The sequence below is a fragment of the Bos indicus genome, chromosome 16, assembly GCF_029378745.1.
Source record: "Bos indicus isolate NIAB-ARS_2022 breed Sahiwal x Tharparkar chromosome 16, NIAB-ARS_B.indTharparkar_mat_pri_1.0, whole genome shotgun sequence".
Lineage (NCBI taxonomy): Eukaryota > Metazoa > Chordata > Mammalia > Artiodactyla > Bovidae > Bos > Bos indicus.
In genome coordinates, this window is record NC_091775.1 from 77,384,560 (window position 1) to 77,408,215 (window position 23,656).

Consider the following 23,656-nt stretch of genomic DNA (forward strand, 5'->3'; position numbering starts at 1 on the left):
GTACCTTGGCCTTTAAGAAGTTTTCTAAAAATAAACAACATACAGAGTTATCACGCTTTGCGATCCAGGCTTCAAAATTAAAAAGAAACTAAACCCACTATAGTTCATTAAGATGTATTCTTTATTAATGGTTAAAGCATACTCTCTCCACAAAAGATGCTCAGGAGTTTTAAAAATAATCCCCAGGATCTTCCTTGATCAGCAAAGTGAGGATTGATACAGCGATAATGACTAATCATTAAACCAAATCTAACTCACTAAGTTTGCTTATCAGAAACTGGGTTAAAGTACAATATGGACAACCAGCCAAAGAAATTTATTTGAACAAATCAGCTGGCATAATGATGCCAGGCAACTAACCCAAGACTTTTGTTAACTTTTTAGAAACTAATCTTATAAGATGTCCTCTCTGGAAATCTCACTGATTTCAAGTTTGAGGTGTTTAAAGGTCAAGGTTTTCCATTACAGTGATAACAAATGACAAAAGTCACTCTGAAATGACAGTTAAAAAAACCCCTACATTTTTAAGTCCCAACAGGACTGAAAATTAAAATTTTTGAAAAGCTATATTCTAATTTAAAAGTTCATAATTAGTGTATTAAAACACATTTTGATAAAATTTTGATATAATGGATTATAGTGAAGTTCGCAAAATAAAAATTTGCCCTTTATGATTCATAATTACAAAAATTTTTGCTTTAAAAATATAGAAATATATCTTCTGAAAGAGAAACAGATATAAAAGATCTCAAGCATCATCAAGATGGTTTAAAGACTAAGTTTTTAGTATTTAAAACTTAACACATGACTGCAACCAAACAGAAGCTACTTTCAGGGGTCTCAGGCCACTGAAAATAGCCACTGTGCATACTGATTAAATACGATTATTTCAATATCACCGTTTGGAAAACGATCACATACGTATACTCTAAATATGCAGCTAGTTACTTCCTTGTACTATTCAACTGATATTCTCTCAAAACACAACTGTTTTAACTATTACTTTTACGAATTAATTTATCTCATGTCTAAAAGATACTCACCTCTAGGAGGCTGGAGTGTATTCCAATCAGGTACGGCATGGGGGCACTAAATTAAAAATACACACGTATATTCACAGAGTTCATTAAAACTGAAACAGTGATACAGTAATTCAGAATGCTTTAAAAAATACATTGATAAATGGGGGGTTCTAACATAGCACATGATAGATTGTTAAAATTATTCCATTCAGAAAACTCAAATTTAATCTGAGGCCACTAATATATTCAAATTAAGGTTGATGTATATAAAATCACAGAATTATAATTAAATGAAGAGTTAATAACGTTTAAAAAACCTTGTTTTATGTAAGGAGAATATTAGGGTCTCCCATTGTCTAAGATGAATCTTTTCCATATACTTCCTATCAAATATATCTTGAAGAATCATCAAATTTATTCACACGTATTTGTATAATTTTTTATTTAATTAGATTCTTACATGATTTTATTAATATATATTCATGGTTTCACACATACACCAAAATTTTTGAGTCAGTCAGTCATAAAGTGTTTACTGAGACCTACTGTGTGCCAGGTACATTTTGGGAACCGAAGATGCAAAGATAAATAATCGCCGCCACCGCCACTCTCACTATCCTACTTCTCTGCTATCTTTCCACTCACGTCCTGTGCCTTTTATTTAAACTCCATACATTCTTCTGTATCCCACTTTCAACTGTCATATAAAATTATATTTAGTAATAATATTAAATGAATATAATTTATTTAACCTATAATGATACTAAAGTTATCATTTTAATAAATTTTTTAATCGCTCTAATAAGTTTCAGAGTGATGTTAATTACTTCAACGCAGTATCTGGAGCAGACCCAGGTACCACCACCTGGCACGGGGTGAGGGCACAGTAAACAGAAGAGACAGAGCACGCTCCCTCGTGGGGCTGATGTTCTAGCAGAGAATACAGACATTAAATGATGCTCATAATACACAAAGTCAAGACTTACTAGTAATTTCAGAAATATTTCTCATGAAATACAGCGAGGAAATTATTCAACTCGACATTTCAAAATGAACTTATTATTTAACAAGGAAACATGAAAACGAACAAGTGCCTACAAATGTGACAGAAGATACGCAAGCTAGTAGCTGTTTTAAAATAAAACATTTGGCATTTCTTTTATATACATCTCTGTGTGATACTTAATGCAAACCTTTTCTGTTAATGAAAACAGATAATATTCTTTTTCTAAGGATCTGCATAATTTTCCAAACATTCCTGTCATTATTAGAACTGAGCTGGCCAAAGTCTGGCATGTCCACTTTGCTACTGAGAACCAAACAAAACTGGCCCCTTGGCAGATCCAGTTTTCAAAGTAACCTCAAGCAGTTCCTAATCTGTTTATGAATGGCTTCCCACTAACATCCACACATCCAGAATTCACAAAAAGTAAGAGCGGTTCAAACTCTTATTTAACTCCTCATTAGTCTGGTCATATCGTCCTAGATTTTAATTCCCAGTTGTCTTTGTCTTCTGTAGCTTTGTTCCTTCTCTCTTTTTTTTTTTTTTTTTTTTTAAACTTCTATGCAATGGGCCATCTGGAATTGATCTGATATTCTGGATATTTCATTTGACTGAAAGTCGAGAACTGTTTATAGGCCTTGATATCCTGAAGATCTAACAGATTTTCTGCCTTCAAAAGGAGAGAGAAGGAATAAATGTGGACTGTTGCACTTTTGTTTAAATAAAAGTAGGCTAGTTGGTTCCCCATCCAAGTTCTCACCACTGGGATTCCTTCTGGGACTCCACAGAAGACAGAAAATGTGTGCCTCTAACTACTCTGGGCTCCTACGACCGGGTTCAGGCAACTTTCACAAAATAGTACAAATTAAAGTTACTGCACAATTTTCCAATTCACCCCAGATTAGGAAACCTGACCACAAGTTTTATAATACAGGAAGACCATGGAATCTCAGATCTCAAAGCACATTTTAATATAATAAATGTTCATCAAACTATTTAAGCCTTCTAAAAATAATAATTATTATATCTATGTTACTTATGTTGAGAGGCAGGATACATCAGATTTTAAAAAATCAGTGACAAAAGTAATAGCTAACCAACTGAAGTCCTATCAAACACACCTTAGATAACACTTTTAAAGCTTCATGAAAGCTAGTTACCTCTCGAAGCATAAACAATAAACTTACAGAAACTGTTAAGTCAGAATAAAAATCCAATACAGAATTCTACCCATAAAGTAACTGAAACTTTTTTCTATGGGTTCACTGTGTATCTCTATGTAGTTTTATCTCACTAACTTCTGAAAAATCCAAAATACACACGTGTTGGACTGCAAACATTATTAATCTAGAGCACACCTTCCTAAAATAATTATGATGTTTTTCAGAATACAGACTAAACTCAATAGTTATTTCATCCTCATGAAACTGTATTGCCTACATCCTAATATTAAGTCAGCCAAATCTCATGAAAGGTAATTTTGCTACCCTAGTGAAATCTCCTAATTAGATTAGGGCGTTAATAAGTCAGGGAAAGATCCTTGGCAACACAGATGTTTTATCATCTATGTGTAAAACTATTCTAGATTTTTCTGTCAATGGAATTATTTTGCAAAGACAGGATACAGAAGGCTCTATTATGACTGCAGCCTCTTTTTGGTAGCAATTAATCTTTACTGAAAAATAAAAAATAATTACTTTGTAGTAGCTTTTTTCTTTTTTAGGTTTTTCTTATGGAGGCCACCCATGGGGTAGACTGTAACAGCAGCACTCTATTAAGCTAGGGTAGTCTAAACAAAATAATTTTCCATTTAAAAAAAACTATTCTCTTAGAAGCTAAATCTGTTCTTTTCAAAAAAAAAAAGAATCAGATAGAGAACATAAAAACAATGACTCGACCATTATCACCCAAATGAGCAATCACACTGGCACTGGCCTCAGCGCCTCGGGGGCGTTTCAGGGCTCAGAAGGTTAGGGACACGTGGCAATGCCACTCTAGGCCTCCTACATTAAAGCACTCTTTTCGTGTTCTGTTCTGTGTATCAACACCTACCATGGAAATGTCTAGGTCTACAATAGAGTAACTGTTAAGTAAAAGCACAACATTATACCAATCTCTAGGATTTAATCATGCTGAATAACTGAACTTTATACCCGTTACGCAGAAACTCCCCATTTTCCCCTGATACTGGTAGAGGAAGGGGAAAACACAGATGGTGTCGTTTCCTACCCTAGCAGACGGTGGGCACTTCTCCTGGGTGCTCCGATCGGGGTTCTTTTACAAGCCTCAGACATAAACCCTATGGCATCACGGTATTCCTCTGGGCTCCCCATATGCACTTGTGCACGAACGTGGGAAGTTCTTCCTGTCTGGGGACCCCAGGGGACGGAAACTGAGTCCTATTCATTATGTCACATACTCACAGCTTGGCGAACACACATTTACTAAATGTCAGGTCCACAAAGGGATGGATTCATGAAGGATGAGCTGACCCGTTAGCAAGCCTCCGTCAGCCGACCAAGATGCGCTATTCATCCACGGTCACAAGATGGCATTGCGGCCCTCCGAGTCTACCCCATACCAGAGACACGCTTCCAGGGGCCAGGACTGCCTCGGGTCTGGGCAAGTCCAACCACCTTCAAGAGATGGCGAATACACAACTAGCCCATCACATCTTCCTAGTGCCATTTTTGGAGTGGGATATATAAATTTCTTTACTCAAAAAATATGAGATTGAAGGCATGATCTCAAATTTTTCTGCCTTTTGCACACACATCATTATGACGCTAGGATCAGTGGCAAAGATGCAGAAAAAAGAAAACCATTTTCTTAGTTCAATCTGTGGGATTTTCTGACAAGGAAAGAGAGCTGGAGTCTTAGACAGCTATTTTGGAGAAAGAATGTAGATTACACTGCCCACTTCCTATGTTAGAAGTGGAGCCCATCACGGTGACCTTAAGGTTTAGGAACTCTCAGATAACTTTTTGCTTCATTACCATGGCTCTGCTCTCTGGACCAGGGAAGTGCCTAGCACGCAGGCTATTAGAACCTGTCCTAAAAGGGCTATTTCAGAGGTCAGAAATGACTAAGACTTAGATACGAAACAAGATACGAAACAAGCTTCCTTCATTTCAGGGGAAGCGGCCGAAAAAGAAGAACATGTGGGCAGAGTTGGAAAGTATCAGTAAGACATCTCTGGAGAGAGTTAGTGGTCATTTCTAAACACAGCATTTCAGGACGTCTTAAACGTGTCATCATTACAGAGAATGGAACTTAAAGGGATGTTACCTCCTAAGATTTCAGAACATTTTCTACAGAAAAATTAAAATAGCACTAATATTATGTATGACAAAATGTAATTTTAAACCTCACAATTAGAAGTGTTAGTTCTTGAACCACTGAGTTCAGTTCAGTCGCTTAGTCATGTCCGACTCTTTGCAACCCCATGAACTGCAGCACGCCAGGCATTCCTGTCCATCACCAACTCCCGGAGTGTACCCAAACCCATGTCCATTGAGTCGGTAATTGATGCCATCCAACCATCTCATCCTCTGTCGGCCCCTTCTCCTCCTGCCCCCAATCCCTCCCAGCATCAGGGTCTTTTCAAATGAGTCAGCTCTTCACATCAGGTGGCCAAAATATTGGAGTTTCAGCTTCAACATCAGTCCTTCCAATGAACACCCAGGACTGATCTCCTTTAGGAGGGACTGGTTGGATCCCCTTGCAGTCCAAGGGATTCTCCATTGGCATAGATTTTTTAAAATCATGTAGCAATGCATTTTCTAATACTTTTGTCAAAATTGAAAATAAGTAAGTTTTAATTGCTGAATACTATGTGCAAAGATCTACTGCACATGTTGATGTGAAAGAATCGTGGTTCCTGCCTTCGAGGATGCTGGTCTAGTCTAAGTATTCTGGTGAGAGAAGAAGACTCTAAAGTGAGTACCAAGACAGCTATTTCTAGAGCCAGCTGTACTCTCAGACATGTGTGTGGTGCTTTGCAGTATAATTAAACCACATACCTACAGTTTCCTTCCAAACTGTTTCTGCCTCCCAGCACCCAAAGGGCAGGATGGCAGTGGGAAGTCACTGGAAACTTACTTCATGGCATTATCAATACTAGTAACATTACCATGCTGGGGAAGCCCACAGTAGGTGGGTTTAATTGATATGTGGTAAAATATATGTACTGTCATTAAAATCACTTGTTTGGAAGAGGCCTGGTCATAAAAACTTGACAGAAAACTTCACTGTATGAACTTAGATCATTTCAACCCTGAAACATGTCAAGTTGATGTGCTTTTCCATGAAATCAGAAAATAAAATAACTACTTCATTTCTAAAAAAGCTTTTTTTTAAAAATTAACATTGGTTGTGATAAAAACAAATATATTATGGTCAAAATCATTTCCTTTCTGTGTGTGTGTGCACATACATGGATGTTGTTGTTTTAGTTACTCAGTCGTGTCCGACTCTTTTGCAACCCCATGGACGATATAGCCCAGCAGGTTCCTCTGTCCATGGGATTTCCCAGGCAAGAATACTGCAGTGGGTTGCCATTTCCTTCTCTAGGGATCTTCCCGACACAGGGATCAAACCTGCATCTCTTGGTTGGCAGGCAGATTCTTTACCATCTGAGCCACCAGGGAAGCCATGTGCACGTGGATGGTTCAGAGTAAAAAACTTTATCTGACTTCTTAAGAACTGAGCTCTGCCTGCAGAAGACGATCGCCCTAAGTCCTGAGGAAGACCACAGGGCTGCTGCGTGAGGGGCTAATTCTCCGTCAGCCTCCAGGGAATAGGACGGGGGCAGTTCTGGAGGCCCAGCGGAATTCAGACTGTGAGATCACCAGCAGGTGTTTCTGATGCCAAAAAGTGTTTCAGAATTACTTCCACACATGTCAACACTGCTTTTCACAGTGGCTCAAGGCTGAGGCTTTGACTTCACCACCAGGAACTCAGGGAAACCCTGCATTCGAGGCAAGCCCTCTGCGGGTATCTGTACCAGGCGTGCTACTGGGGGAAGTGTGTGTGGGAAAGCGTGCCTTGGGGTGGAGGGGATGGACATGTGCCCCTACAGAGACAGCCTGGATTCTGAAAGACTCTGCAGACAAATTCTAACTCCTGGGACACAGGCTCTCTGACTGATACTACAACTTCTGCAAAACGTTCCTAACCACAGCTGTTAAGACTGGGTCAGCTTCTATCTGTGCATTTAATTATCTCAATGACCACAGAACAAACTCAAGGAAATCTAAAGAACTTCATGTTTGCCAAGAATAGATTCTTGCTACCTTTGGAAAGAACCACCCTGTCCTTCATAAAACCACCTTTTAATACTTACTGCTGATCTCCATGTCGGATTTGAGAGGTCTCATTCATACACAGACACACGAGTAAGCCCTCCAAGCTTACTTAATCTGCAGATGAGGCGGCGTCTCCCAGTCCTCAAGTCTGGGCCCACGAGAGCCGGCAGAGCCAACTTACCAGCAGTAGTCCAGCAGGTGCGGGGGGAGCACCGGGATGTATATGTGTTGCCAGTACATGGGGTACAGCAGGGCGACCGAGCCGTGCAGACAGGCAGTTAACTAGAAAGTGTAAAAGGAAAACAACAGTGAGTGGCCGCTGACCCTCCACACGGAGAGACACGCTCAAGTTACCAAAGATGGACCATGCTCATAAAGCCATGTATGATCTTGAATCGTATTATTTTGATCAATTCTGCTTGTAAAAAAAAAAAAGTCTCATGTTTCAGAAGCCGTCCTGAAAAATGCATAAACAGCAAAGTAGCTTCTTGGGCATCTTACACGGACGGTTATAGCTTCGTAACATAGACTGTTTGGGGTCAAAACTAAGAACCTAAGTAAACCTGAAACATCAGGCCAGCGTCTTAGGAGCAACTGCGGGAAATTACGGCGTGTGCTGCCCGTGCCCGGCTCGCTGGGATGAATGCGCCGTGATGCGGTCTGGGGGGAGGCGAGGCTGGGGGCTCCGCAGGGATATCATTAGGGCAAATTGCCAAAGAATGAAACGTGAGCCAGGCGGGGGAGCCTGGAAGCTGCGGCAGCGCCGGGGGACCTGGCGTTCGACAGTTGGAGCCGCCGCGACGTGTGAACCGCGGGTGATGGTATCAGGAGACGCTGCTCGCTGACACGGAGAATGTCACCATTGACCAGCGCGCTGCCCGAGCTCGACAGCTGTACCACAGGAAGCCAAGGACATCATAATTTCATATTTAAACTGCTCCTTTCAGATTAACATCGTGCTTCCTAGCTTTATACCACAACAGCTGCAAATACACTGATGCTATTTTAAAGGTAATTGCCATTTTAATTGTTTTGTTTTGGCAAGCAGTTAATTAAATTTTTTTTAATGCTTAACAAAGGGATATTGCTCCCCCCCGCGTCCCGCCCACTGACCCTCATCTGAATTCTTTCCCTGTGACTTCGTTTACATTTTAAATTGTATTTGTCTAAGTCTTGAGACCTTTTTTTTTTTAGCATTTAAAGCAATATTTAAATCAGCATTCTTCCTCATTTTAAAGTTTTACTATAGTCTGCATTTTCAAGACACTGAATGAATAAAAGTTTTCATTCGACTTGAAAAATGGAATTCAAAAATAAAACTATCTGAAAATGCACCACAAAATTTCTATAAGGCATTATTTCTGTTTTATCATACAAAGAAATTAAAGTTCATACAGTAGTCAAATTGAAGGGATAAATGTAAACAAAGCAATTCAATCTTAGTAGCAACATTTGTCTATATTTAAGTGCAAAATAGTTCCACTAAATTTTTTAAAAGTCAGTTGCAATAATCTAATCTGAACCAAAAACATAAAAATCTTGATTAAAAATATAGTCATCTTCATCATATGTATTATATTTTTTCTGGTTAAGATTTTGAATTAATTTTTATATAGCAAAAAATGTATTTGTTCCATTTGGAATGTTATCATCACAGGGTTTTAGTACTTTGCATTTACAAGTTTTAATAATTTAAAATATTCCTTCTATAAATATTATTTTTAAAATTTCTTAATTAGCCCACACAATATACCACTAGGAGGCATTCAGCTGCTTCTCTTTAACAATTTCAGACCACACTGACTTCTCTTATATATCTGAACCAGAGGGAAATGAAAATGGGGTTGATCTCAGTGATGTCAATTCTTAGCTTGCTTGTGCTCCCTGGCTGTGAATGAGGCAACTTTAAAAGCTTCAGTGTCACCTGATGGGCTAAAAGCACTCACAGAGCTGTGAAAGGCACTTAATTTACTCGATTTCTACATCTGCAGAGAGATGGCTTTTTAAAACAGCTCATTGAAAACTGTTTTTAAAAGGAAAGTATTTTTTCATTGTTGAGAAAATAATTAACTGTGTAACAGGAGGGAAAATGCATTCTCAAAACGAGGAATTATAACAACATTAAGCTAATTTCCTGGGCACACCAGAGCCCAAACCACTGTATTAAATACTACAGACTTTCCCCCTACGCCCTTGATGGTCCTCCCTAAGGGAAAGTCATGAATTGCTCGCTAATAACACACAGTATCATCTGATGAATCTGACTGGTTTCTTAAAGGACGATTTCTGCAACAAGAAACAAAGTCACAAACTTTCTGCCAAGGCCAACATTTGGTAGAGGGTCACATCAGCTAATAGAGACCCTCCAGGAAAGAAGGAAGCTCTGCAGAATTGGGCAACCTCCCAGATGCAAGGGATTGGCCACAGGGAGAGTTAAAAATACTGTCCCCGCCCCCCCCCCCCCCACACCAATCCACAGGTTCTGGCTTAAGCAACCAGGATGAATTATTTAAAGAAATGCAACAAAAGTGTCAGGTTTAGGTGGAACTTTGAGGAATTTGCTCTTGCAAATACTGACTCTGTTAACAAGGAGACATCAAAGTGGAGATTTCCAAAGAAGGCAGAAATGTATCAGAAGATCGTCCATGTCCACCCAGCACCTTGTAACAACTATGTGACTTAAGAAAGCAGAGAATATCTGATCACAGCACATGCTTGTGGGTGAGGCAGTAAGTAAAAAAAAAAAAAAAAAAAAACCAAGAAAAAATAAATTTACTAGGAAATTAAAAAGTTATATTGTACAAGGTAATAACAATGAACTACATAACAGACGAGTCAGGGCACTGCCGCTGAGGCTGTGTAACTGGCACACCCACAACACAGACACACACACACACACACCCACAAACAGAACCAGACCCTGGTTTCCTCATCTTTAAGAAATACATGCTATATGATCTGTAAACACGGTCTCAGAGAGATCTAACTTCTTTAATCTTAGGTCAGATCAATTCTAACACTTTATATCTTTAGAAATGGTTAAGAATTGTTTTTTTCCATAAAGATGGTTAACAGAACACTTTACCTAGACAATAATTCAGACCCACCTTCAAAATCTATCTAAAGATAATCTCAGAAAGATTTAATGCACAGTAGGTAACTGTGAAATTGGAAATATTATAATAACTTAGTCACTTAATTCAACAAAGTTTTTGAGTCCCTGCCATGTTCCATCATAAATTTCTACTAAGCAACAGAAACAGACTTCATTTTCTTGGGCTCCAAAATCAGTGCAGACGGTGACTGCAGCCATGAGATTAAAAGATTCTTGCTCCTTGGAAGAAAAGCTGTGACAAACCTAGACAGCATATTAAAAAGCAGAGACATCACTTTGCCAACAAGGGTCCGTCTAGTCAAAGCTATGGTTTTTCCAGTAGTCATGTATGGATGTGAGAGTTGGGGCCATAAAGAAGGCTGAGCACTGAAGAATTGATGTCTTCAAACTGTGGTGCTGGAGAAGACTCTTTGAGAGTCCCTTGGACTGCAAGAAGATCCAACCAGTCCATCCTAAAGGAAATCAACCCTGAATATTCACTGGAAGGACTGATGCTGAAGCTGAAGCTCCAATACTCTGGCCACCTGATACCAAGAGCCGACTCACTGGAAAAGACCCTGATGCTGGGAAAGATCAAAGGTGGGAGAAGAAGTGGACGACAGAGGATGAGATGGTTGGATGGCATCACTGACTCAGTGGACATGAGTTTGAGCAAGCTATGGGAGTTGGCGAAGGACAGGGAGCCTGGGGTGCTGCAGTCCACGGGATCGCAAAGAGGCAGACGCGACTGAGTGACTCAACAGCAAAAACAAAGGGGCAGGGGATACAGAACAAGCCCGTGTCCATGACACGCTTGCATGAGAGCAGAGAGCAAATGGTAAACAAGTAAGACATACATTCATGTCTGAGCTGGAGGTAAATTCTGCGTAGAAACCTAAAGCAGGGGAAGCGGGGAGAGAGTGACAGAAGGGCCACCCTACACAGGAGGTGGGGTACAAACTCTGACACAGCCACACGGGCACTGAGACCCGACTGAACCCCGGGATCCAAGGAGGGTGCGCTCGGGGAGAGGGGCATCCAGGAGTCCTGGGGCAGGGCAGGCTCGGCACCCTCACCGAGTAGTGGGGGGCTCAGCTGATAGGATCAAACGGCGGAGCAGCAGGGGATAAGGTCAGAGAGGAAGCAGGTCGGAACTGAGGAGACTCCCGGGACCTGGTGAAGACGCCAGGTTTCATTCTAGATGAGATCTGTCTGCACCCCTGAACACAGTGCTGACTGTCACAGCAAATCAATTCCCTAGAACGTTTCCAGAACTTCGCAGACGGAGGAAAGCAAACGATGTGCTGTAGAGGTTTACTTTGGAGAATGAAGGCCTGTAAAGAAATGAAATCAAATGATGCAGAGTCTATAAATAAACACCGAACCATACGGTCCACCTGAAACAAGCAAAATATTATAAATCAACTACAAGGGAATTTAAAAAAAAGAAACGAGATCAATAAATAAGCCAAGTAAGAAGGAGGATCTTCTTAATTTTTAGGTTTTACTCTAAGCTTAAAGGGAAAAGATAATCACATTATTTTGATTAGACTTACCTAAGATTCTAGGTAGTTATAGGTTTGTAATCAGGTTAGACCCCCCACAGCGCTCTTTTGACATTTGTCAGCTGTTTCTCTACCACCACGGTTCTTCATGAAACCAGGGGATGGGGGGAGAAGAAGATTCAGTGTTTGGGTCAGAAGATATCACTGACATCACATTCTTGAGACTGAAGGAATACACTGCTGTCACTGAGCAAAAAGGAAAGGTACCAAATAAAGAGAAAAAGCTATCAAATAAAGGTTTAAGGGAAAAAAAATCCTTATCATCTTTGTTAAATGGCATAGGAATATATAAATCCACATATAATTTCACCAAGCATACTCAATATGCCAAACTGATATAGTCCCAACATACTAACACACACACAAAACTCACAGGGATATTTATTTCCTATAGAGTACAACTGTGAAATAAGTACGTATGGAAGCCACGTGAGAGAGACAAGAGCTGGGGCCTGTGAAATCAGAGAAATCTGACAACAAAGGTTGCTCACAGTGAACTGAGTCACAGTATAAAGGAAACTGGACCCTCCCTTTGTGGCCACAAGTCTAAGGGCAACGCTGTCACCGTTAACAGTGAGGAGTACTCGTTTACATGACGCAAGCTGGCTCTGCTGCTGCTGTAAGTTGCTTCAGTCGTGTCCAACTCTGCGAGACCCCATAGACAGCAGCCCACCAGGCTCCCCTGTCCCTGGGATTCTCCAGGCAAGAACACTGGAGTGGGTTGCCATTTCCTTCTCCAATGCATGCAAGTGAAAGTGAAAGTGAAGTCGCTCAGTCGTGTCCGACTCTTAGCAACCCCATGGACTGCAGCCCACCAGGCTCCTCCATCCATGGGATTTTCCAGGCCAGAGTACTGGAGTGGGGTGCCGTTGCCTTCTCCGAAGCTGGCTCTGGGCCCGGCATATTCTCAGCACTTGACACACTCAGGTTTAATCCTACAACAACATTATGAAATAGGTACGGTTATCATCATGCCCACTTTACAGACCAGGACTCCGCAGCAAAGTTACACCACTGGCCTGCGGTTACACAACCAGCACCGCTGGTAAAGGACCCGCCTGCAACGCAGGAGACCCCGGGTTGATTCCTGGGTCGGGAAGACCTGCTAGAGAAGGGACAGCCTACCCACTCCAGTATTCTTGGGCTTCCGTTGTGGCTCAGCTGGTGAAGAATCTGCCTGCAATGCAGGAGACTTGGCTTTGAACCTTGGGTTGGGAAGATCCCCTGGAGAAGGAAACAGCTACCCACTCCAGTGTTCTGGCCTGGAGAATTAGATGGACTGTATAGTTCATGGGGTCACAAAGAGTCGGACAGGACTGAGCAACTTTCACTTTCACTTCACTTAACTAGCAAGTGGCAAAGCCAGGGTACCAATGCCGGCAGGCTCCAGAATACAATAACCGTTATTCTAAGCTGGCTTTTGATATACAAAGATTCAGAATCCCCATCATTATAAGGCTTTGAATAATAAATACTGGCTGGAAACATTTTATACTAATTATATAGCAAAGAAGGAGTCTTTGAACAGACAAACAAGAACAGCTGACCTTTAAATGAAAAATTCAACATCTATGATAGAGGTGCAATGTAAAAACCTTTCCCCAGGCATCAGAGTCTGCAGGAAACCCAACAGAGCAGTCTCTCCAAAATGTCACAGAGGGAGCTGATGAAAATTCTACGAGTCATCACCTCGATCTGCAAGTATACTTAGTTGGAAGTGAAACCCAAGTTCCTTCCCTTTGTGATATGAAATCTCACTTTGCTCTGAAAGTTAAACTAGATATTTATTAGAGGAAATCAGCCCCCTGATACAACTAGGCCATGTTTTAAGTGATTCGGTAAACATACATTTTGAGGAGGGAAAAAAACACATTACCAGATTTCCAAGGAGACGACAGGAAGACGGTCCATTGAGTGTGATGACCGCAACAGAAAACAGCACGATTCTAATTCACACACTTTACAAGTAAAGATCTCATCCTGACCCTTTGCTGCTCCTGTTACTCGGGGCTCTGTGTCTCTTAGCCAGAGTCTTTTTTTTTTTTTTCTATAAAAGTCCCTCTGCCTGCAACTAAAGTTCTATAAGAATTATTGAGGGACATATTTATGTTCCCTAGGAATTTATTTATGCATAAAATGCAAGAAATATTGATTAGAGACTTCATTTGATTTTTAAGTGAATCAATATTTAACTCAGAAACCTAAGTGCTATAAACAGTTATGGATGCACAGAATAAACTGCTGCAGTGATAAATTCCTCATGGAATGAAAAAAATTTTAGTGGAAAGCATAAAGAGACCATCTGTTTAAACGCATTTAATTTACATTCACATTTAAAAGTTTAGGCCAAGAAAGGTAGCAGCCGGCTACCTGAAAACTGCAAGGTTATTCCAACTATGAAACATTCTTAATACAGCAAAACTCTAACACTCCACTTGACAGTTGAAACAGCAATCCTGTAGCATGAAAGAGGACAGTGGTTGGTTGTACCCTTTGGTTTTCAATGCTTTTTTATAATAAGATGTTATCTTACACGTCACTCTTGCCTCCTCCTTTAGGGTGGTGTGTCCTGCTCTTTCACTGCCAAACATTCATCCTGACCTCCCTGCACCCAACTCCCTGGGAAAGCTCTGCTCACCTCGAGGCTGGCCGGCCAAACAGCTCTAACGTTTCTCGCTGGCTTGCTGCTTTCATGTACTCATGCTTTCATTCACTTTACAGGTGGGGGAACCGAAACAAAGTTAAACCAACTGCCCAAGACCACATAACTAGATGTGGGGACATAACACAGGTGTCAGACATCGCCACTGGTGCTGGGGACAGGATGATGAGCCAGAGACGCGAGACCCCTGCCCTCAAGGAGCCTACACGCGAGGGAGTCTCAGCTCTGCGTTTCTGCAGCTGTCACACTGCACAGAAACACCAACGCCGGCCCACCCACTTCCTCCCCTGGGTGACGTTACCACCACTAACTGCTCTCTAGTTCACACTCTTCAGGTCAATTCAGCAGCAGTTTTGCTTTTCCTAGAGGAACCCATCTACTTTTCCACAAAATTCAGGAGCCTGACACTGTAACATAACTCAAACGTACCTGCCTTCTCTCCACACAAGCTTCCAGACCCTGGGTTCCAGACCCTGGAAGTAAGAATGTTCGTGTGAATTATATACAAACTATGCTTTAAAAATGAGGCAGTTATTTAAGAAGTAAACCATACAATTAAAGAATCCTGCAACTGACAATTAGGAAGAAACCTGGAGATCACTCTTGTTCAACTGTTTCATCTGCTACACAATAAATTTCAGGATAAAAGAAAAAATTGGCTTACATGAAATCGTCCAGTGTTTTCAGTTGAGTAATCATGAACTGAAACATAAATCTCTAAATTTAAAAGATAATATTGGTATAATCACACTACTAGCATATTAAGGGACATGGTCCAAACAACCAATAAATAAAAGCTAATTGACTGAACCTATTTTCTACAACTATTAGGCGTCTCTGAAAATCATAACCTACAAACATCTCTTAACCAGGAACAAAACTGATGGTGAACCACCAGCAACGGAAAGACAGACAACCACAGGTGCAGGGCAGCCCCAAAGGGGCTTCTGAATCTTTACAAGTGGAGCAAAATGACTCTAACCATTGGCAAATTACGTATAATTAAATGAGAATGAAACACTACATACATATATATATATCATATGCTGTATTATTTACATTGTATATAATATTCACATACACACTTAAAGTACGTATATGTGTATTTGGCATACACCTCAAACACTTTTAAATGTATACACCTATATATAAACATGGGCTTCTCTGGTGGCTCAGACAGTAAAGCATCTGCCTGCAGTGTAGGAGACCACGGTTAAATTGCTGGGAAGATCTTCAGGAAGATCCCCTGAGGACGCGAATGGCAACCCACTCTAGTATTCTTGTCTGGAGAATTCTATGGACAGAAGAGCCTGGCAGGCTACAGTCTATGGCGTTGCAAAGAGTCAGACACGACTGAGCAACTAAGCACAAATATGTAAACGTGCACATAAGCATCTACATGCGTGTGTGTGTGTGTGTGTGTGTGTGTGTGTCTGTGTGTGTGTGCTCGCACACACACACTCCACAGAGTCACTACTTACTCGTAGCAAATGACAGCAGGCTCAGCCCTGCTGCGTCAGACGCTAAGGAAATACCTGGTGAGCGTCTGTCCTTTATGTGTCAGCCTAAACTTGCCCCTCTTCTTCATCTGCTTTCAAGCAGGCTATACACACGACAGACGTCCCCTTATGCGCCACGTTTCTAAACCCCAGCCTCACCTGCCTTTCATGGTCGCTGTTCATTCAGGACCTGGCCAACTCTGGTCAAATCACTGTGACTGCCTTTTCACTGCATGCCTGTCAGTCAGTTTCCCTACTCCAGTTTTCTTTTATTAATATAACGCCATCAGAGTTCCCATCCCCAAAACAAAGCTGGTCACAGCATGTCCCCTATTTGCCTCCCCACAGTCTGCTGGATAAAATCCAAACCCCTTAATTTAGCAAAAGAGATCCTTCACAATCTGGCCACTGCCTGTCTGTCCAGCCAGATTTTGTAGCACGACCTCTCTCTCACACACACACACACACACACACACAACAAGTAAATATTTCGAAGACAAAACACCAACTTCCTTCCAAGAACCAGGCATGCTACTGGGGTCAGCTTTTAACCTACTGCCCTCTCTCCTACCTTTCCCACATCAGAGTCCTATTCACGCTGCCTAGGCCTTGATTGACACGATATAATTTATTATTTACGACTTAGAATCATAAATAACCTTGAAATTCCCAGTACCTGGCAAATTATAATATTTTATCAATACTAAATGAATAAATACCGCTACACTATTGTTTGGAAAACTGGACCAAAGCCAAAAGTCTCCTACAAAACCAAGTTCCTGGTTTTCTTCTCAGGTGGTTAACTTGCTCCCCTCCTCCCATGACACTATTTATCACCACGGTAAATGGCAGGGAGATGACAGGTCTGGGGAAGCTGTGCCTTCAACGCCTGCCCCCTGCCCCAGATTCCCTCTCTGCTCCTGGCCTGTGCCCTGGGCTCTTGGGGCACCTCTGCTGTCCTGGGTGGGGGCAGAGGCCCCTGAGACACACTACAGGAAGGTGGATAGATGCAGGGCCCTGGGAGGCCGGCTTCCACAGGGCGACACCGCCAGCGGCTCCGAGTGGGCCACTGGACCTGCTTCAGGAGGTTCAGTGGCAGGAGGATTCTAGGGAGGCATCTCCCTGGCAAGCAGCTGGGCCACGCAGTGTCGTCAGTTAAGGACGTTGCACCTCTTCCGTAGAGGAGGAGGTCTGATCAGGCTCAGGGTCACTGGACGAAGGTTTGGGTGAGGACCTGCCACCTCTGCCAGCACGACCACAACCGGACTCAGAGAAGCACACCCCTGAGGGCATGGCACTGTATACAGCATGCAAATCATCAGGGTTATCTATCTAACTGCAAACTGACGCAGCAGGCTCAGGGCCGTGGACTCGACTCTTCTCACCCACACTTGGAGCCAAGAAGCCACTGGCCTAACTGGAAGGGGGGCGGCACGCTCAAGACCCAGGTATGTCCACCATGGGGGAACAGCCCTCTTGAGGGGAGTAGGGGGCAGCTCTGTTTTACATGATGAAGGACACTCTCTGAATCAGAAAACATTTCACGGTGTTGCTTCTCCCAAAGCCAGAAGACATGGGATCACAGGTCAGGGGTGAGGTGGGGTGGCCCCCACGTTACCACACCTAACACCCTACTTGGGCAAGTTCTCCTTCCTGCCCCAGCTGAGCAGAGCTCTTCTGGTTTGCAGATTGGACCTCCCAACGGGAGACGTCCACCTGAACCAGACAATGAGATGCCACCTGGCCCTCCAGCCCCTTAATGCCACTGAACCAGCAGGCTAACTGGGACTAAGCTACTGGCTGGAGCGACTGACCTCAATGATCAAGAATAAATGAGTTTGTTTCTACACAACAAGAGGCAGGAGCCTCCCTTGGCACCATAAACATCCAATGAGTGAAGAAAACACCACTTTCCAACAGAAGAAAGCAGTTTGTCCTACTTAGAACTGCATGAAGGCCCAAAGATAACAAACCAAGTTCCTGTACAGACTGAACGATTCAGTATAGCGACAGACACTCATAAAGCTGAAAGGATACAAGATGATGGATAACTTTCCCACCAACGAATTACAATTTGAGCATAGGTTTAAAAAAAAAAAAAAAATCTTCTAGTTGAAGACAGCTGAACACGTCTTTTTCTAAAGACTGTGTGGAAATTGCCCTACAACTTGTAAACTTCAGAATTTATGAAGAAACCTTTAACATCATCACTGTCATCATTACTATTTATAATTATTATTATTCAAAGAGACAAGTGTCAAAGGGACAATAAGACACGTTTCTATCCTGATAATTTCCATGTCAGGTGAACACTGCATATTACATTACATAATTAGTGCAAAGGTTATTTTATAAAGTTTTCTGACAGTCACAATTAAAAGATTAAATTACTGCACACACACCACCACAGTTCTGACCCTTTATGTCCTCGTTTCTGTGAAAAACAGCTCTCATCACCTCAAGGCTTGGAAGATGCAAACACAAGCAGTTTTCCCATCTTAGAAGTTAACTTCCCACAGCGTGTCACACAACTGCCCCGACAGCTCTGCTTGCACACTCTGGCCACATCCGCTGGGCAACGCATGCAAACACAGTGCTCCGAAGAAGAGGATCCAGTCAAGCAGCACACCGAGAGGCAGAGCCACTGTCTGCAGGGTCAGCCGACGTGCCTGGGTGCTGGGGGCTTTGGGAAGAAATAAAAACCTAAAAGCTGGTTCCAGAGTACCTTTCCCTGAGAGGTCGGGGTAATACCTGTTAACTGCACCACTCTGCTGTAGCTTTAAAATCGCTAAGGGGGGAAAACACACTTTGATCATCTGGGATGGGGAGGAGACTGGGTACTCTTTATTCTTGCCCCACTGTTCAGTTCTTGGTCTCCAGAAAGGCTCTCTGTACAGCGGGCTTCAGATGAAATGTGGATACAGGTGCAAGGCCGAGTGCAGACGACGGGAAACCCAGATGGAAGGGTTGGACCCCCTCTGGACTCCCCCTCCACCCAACCCGACCTGTGACGTCTACACTTCGCCAGCCGACTTCCCGGGGATCACAGGATGTCCTTCTGCAGAGGCCTTAATGAGAGCAGGGGCGGAAGTTTACGCTGAAATGCCTGGGGGCAACCGTAACAAAGGAGGAGAGGACAGTGACTCAGCGCAATTCGCAATTCGGGCACTCAGGGCGGCCCCCCGGCAGCCCCCCAGGACACAGAGCATGCACTCAGGGCTCTGTGATTAATGTGCTCACAGCCCCCGCGAGGGTGCTACCCACCCACTAAACGCTGGTCGGAGTGGGAGCCGACACGCAGACAGCTGCTCGGAAGGGAGCGTCGCTTGTAGCTGCTTCCGCAGGCCACGAGGACACACTCTAGTTAACACATCACTGACAGGATGACGAGAGGGCTGCTGTCAGACGCCGGGCAGCCCGGTGCGGCAGACAGAACACACAGCCCCAGCTGACTCGTTAGGGGAAGTCTGGGGAGGCACAGTTGCAGAGCACATGACAAGGCTTCATGCCTGGCTGACTTGAGAGCCGATGACACGGCTTTAAACAGCAATCTCTGCCTACCCCCGGTCACAAAACAGCAATAAGTCAGCGGATACACCCTTGTAATGTCATGATTTATTCCTTTGCTTTGAATACAGGAGACTCGGGGCCGAGGCGCTCCGCTCGTCTGCTGTTGGCTTGGGGCTTCAACCTCCAGGGTCTGCCCACGGCGTGTACAAAATCAATGTTCTTGTTCAGGGTTGCCAGGAACCCTTCCGTGTGTACAGGATAACGTGCACGTCAGAAGGATGAACACACAACCGATCACGTCCCAATTCATTCAACTCAAAAACACAGAAAAATACAGCAGTGCGTCCTAACCAAATACATCTTAATATAAAGGAGGAAAGACCTGTGAAAAACTATTAAAACGTCACAATATTCTTGATACTTTTGCTGACATATCTCAAGACTAAACTGTTCATTTAAAGTTTATCACTAAAAAGATAATTTACAAAGCATAATTTTAACTACAAACAATACCTGAAGGAAAGGGTCCTCAAACAGCTCATTATCTGCCAGTGGATCACCAGTGAAAACCCAGCAAGCTACAGAGTTAACAAACACGACTCTAACACAATTAGGACCATCAAAATGTAAATCCAAAGTTCCCAAAACTATAATAAAATTATGTATGTAAAGATAACTTACTTGTGTTCTTCTAGTAATTAACAATCTGGTCATCAATTTAAAAACAACTGAAAATAGGCCAAACACAATTTCTTGCATGAAATAACATTATAGTTTTTATAGTATACACAATCCTATAAGAATGTAAAAAGCTTCATGGAGAGTAGTCTTTTAACCTCAGTTCATTGGTACATTAAACATTCCTTCCTTGGTTGTTTCAGAGATTTCACCAAACTCTTTCTAAAAACTAGCTTATTTCTAATTTATGTTATGATACTACTCTTTGACCTTAAACATTACTGTGTCTGGAATTTATAGCATGTATGTGTATATGTGTGTGTGTGCATGAAATTTGTTAAGCTAGATTCAATGCAGCTTCCTCCATGTAAGAAGGGTGAGGAGATCATGAAACCAAGCTTGAATTATGTTTCTTTTATCAGTCCTCCTGCCCCAGACGGTGAACCAAAGCAAAGCTGTTAACTGAGAGCTGACACCACCACCACGTTTTTAGGAACTCTCAGAAACAACTGGTATTAAGTTTACCTAGAATATAAGAAACAACTCCCTAATCAGTTCAGTTCAGTCGCTCAGTCGTGTCTGACTCTTTGCAACCTCATGAATTGCAGCACACCAGGCCTCCCTGTCCACCACCAATTCCTGGGGTTCACTCAAACTCGTGACCATTGAGTCGGTGATGCCATCCAGCCATCTCATCCTCTGTCACCCGTTCTCCTGCCCCCAATCTCTCCCAGCATCAGAGTCTTTTCCAATGAGTCAACTCTTCACATCAGGTGGCCAAAGTATTGGAGTTTCAGCTTTAGCATCAGTCCTTCCAAAGAACACCCAGGGCTGATCTCCTTTAGAATGGACTGGTTGGATCTCCTTGCAGTCCAAGGGACTCTCAAGAGTCTTCTCCAACACCACAGTTCAAAAGCATCAATTCTTCGGCACTCAGCTTTCTTCACAGTCCAACTCTCACATCCATACATGACCACAGGAAAAACCATAGCCTTGACTAGACAGACCTTTATTGGCAAAGTAATGTCTCTGCTTTTGAATATGCTATCTAGATTGGTCATAATTTTCCTTCCAAGGAGTAAGCGTCTTTTAATTTCATGGCTGCAATCACCATCTGCAGTGATTTTGGAGCCAAAAAAAAAAAACAAAGTCTGACACTGTTTCCACTGTTTCCCCATCTTATTTGCCATCAAGTGATGGGACCAGATGCCATGATCTTCGTTTTCTGAATGTTGAGCTTTAAGCCAACTTTTTCACTCTCCTCTTTCACTTTCATCAAAAGGCTTTTTAGTTCCTCTTCACTTTCTGCCATAAGGGTGGTGTCATCTGCATGTCTGAGGTTATTGATGTTTCTCCCGGCAATCTTGATTCCAGCTTGTGCTTCTTCCAGCCCAGTGTTTCTTATGATGTACTCTGCATATAAGTTAAATAAGCAGGGTGACAATATACAGCCTTGATGTACTCCTTTTCCTATTTGGAACCAGTCTGTTGTTCCATGTTCAGTTCTAACTGTTGCTTCCTGACCTGCATATAGGTTTCTCAAGAGGCAGGTCAGGTGGTCTGGTATTCCCATCTCTTTCAGAATTTTCCACAGTTTATTGTGATCCACACAGTCAGAGGCTTTGGCATAGTCAATAAAGCAGAAATAGAGGTTTTTCTGGAACTCTCTTGCTTTTTCCATGATCCAGCAGATGTTGGCAATTTGATCTCTGGTTCCTCTGCCTTTTCTAAAACCAGCTTGAACATCTGGAAATTCAAGGTTCACGTATTGCTGAAGCCTGGCTTGGAGAATTTTGAGCATTACTTTACTAGCGTGTGAGATGAGTGCAATTGTGCTGTAGTTTGAGCATTCTTTAATACCGAGCCTTTATTAAAATAATTTATTTTTTTAATTCAAACGAAGTAAAAGGGTAGGCACGTTAATTTTTGATCTAAACTACAGATCCAGTGTATTATAAATTTATAGCTAATGGTCATTTAATCTTATGCAGACAAAACTCTAAGCACTTCATACATACATATGTGCGTGTACATACATATGTGTATATATGGCACCCCACTCCAGTACTCTTGCCTGGAAAATCCCATGGATGCAGTAGCCTGGTAGGCTGTAGTACATGGGGTCGCTAAAAGTCAGACTCGACTGAGCGACTTCACTTTCACTTTTTACTTTCCTGCATTGGAGAAGGAAATGGCAACCCACTCCAGTGTTCTTGCCTGGAGAGTCCCAGGGACAGGGGAGCCTGGTGGGCTGCCATCTATGGGGTCGCACAGAGTCGGACACAACTGAAGCGACTTAGCAGCAGCAGCAGCAGTAGCATATATATGTGTGTGTGCATGTACACATATCCATAATCTTTAAAGCAACTGTATGAGATTACAACTAGTACTACTCCCAGGTTGAAAGTCAAAAGCTGAGTGAAAGAGGAGTTACCTAGACATTAAGAAGTGTTTATAAATTATAGCAGAAAGAAACACTAGTATTACTTACCAAAAAAAAATTTTTTACACAATATTTACATATATGTAGATTCCTTTTTTTAATTGCAGTATAACTGACTTAAAATATTATACTATATTAGTTTCAGGTGTACAATATAGTGATTTGGGATTTTTATACATTACAATGGGCTTCCCAGATGGCTCAGTGGTAAAGAATCCACCTGCCAATGTAGGAGATGCAAGAGATGCAGCTTTGATTCCTGGCCAGGAAGGTCTCCTGGAGGAGGAGATAGCAACCCACTCCAGTAATCTTGCCTGGAGAATCCCATGGACAGAGCCAAGCGGTCTACAGTCCAGGGGGTCATGAAGAGTTGGACATGATACTGAGCACTATATGTTACAAAATGATCTGTACTAGTAAGTCTAATTACCATGTGTCACCAAAGTGGTAACATCACTGAGAACATTCCCTCTGCTGTACATCATATTCCTGTGACTCATTCATTTCGTAACTGGAAGTCGGTGCCTCAATCCCCCTCCATCTATTTCACCCACCCTCCTCCCGCCCCCTCACCTCCGACACCACCTGCTTGTTCTCTGTATCCGTGAGTCTGTTTCTGTTTTGTTATGTATGTTTTGTTTTTTAGATTCAACACATAAGTGAGAGCACAGGGTATTTGCCTTTCTCAGTCTAACTTATTTCACTTAGCATCATACCCTCCAGGTCCACCCATATTATTATAAATGGCAAGGTTTTATTCCTTTCTATGGCTGAGAAATATTCCCTTGTGTGCACGTATGTGTGTGTGTACACACACACACACACACACACACACACCCTCACCTTCTTTATTCATTCATCTCTAACTTGCACT

The 23,656-nt window shown here is 42.3% G+C and overlaps 1 protein-coding gene across 13 annotated transcripts in view; it reads right to left on the reverse strand.

Moving 5' to 3' along the window:
• The window catches only part of DENND1B (DENN domain containing 1B), a 280,306-nt gene that overhangs the window by 100,153 nt on the left and 156,497 nt on the right, over positions 1-23,656 (reverse strand). For all 13 annotated transcript variants that reach the window (XM_070768714.1, XM_070768713.1, XM_070768716.1 and 10 more), the window contains 2 exons: positions 7,513-7,613; positions 1,044-1,089 (listed from right to left, as the gene is read on the reverse strand). In XM_070768714.1, the coding sequence (XP_070624815.1) occupies positions 1,044-1,089; positions 7,513-7,613 (147 nt within the window). The remainder of the gene's footprint in view (positions 1-1,043; positions 1,090-7,512; positions 7,614-23,656) is intronic.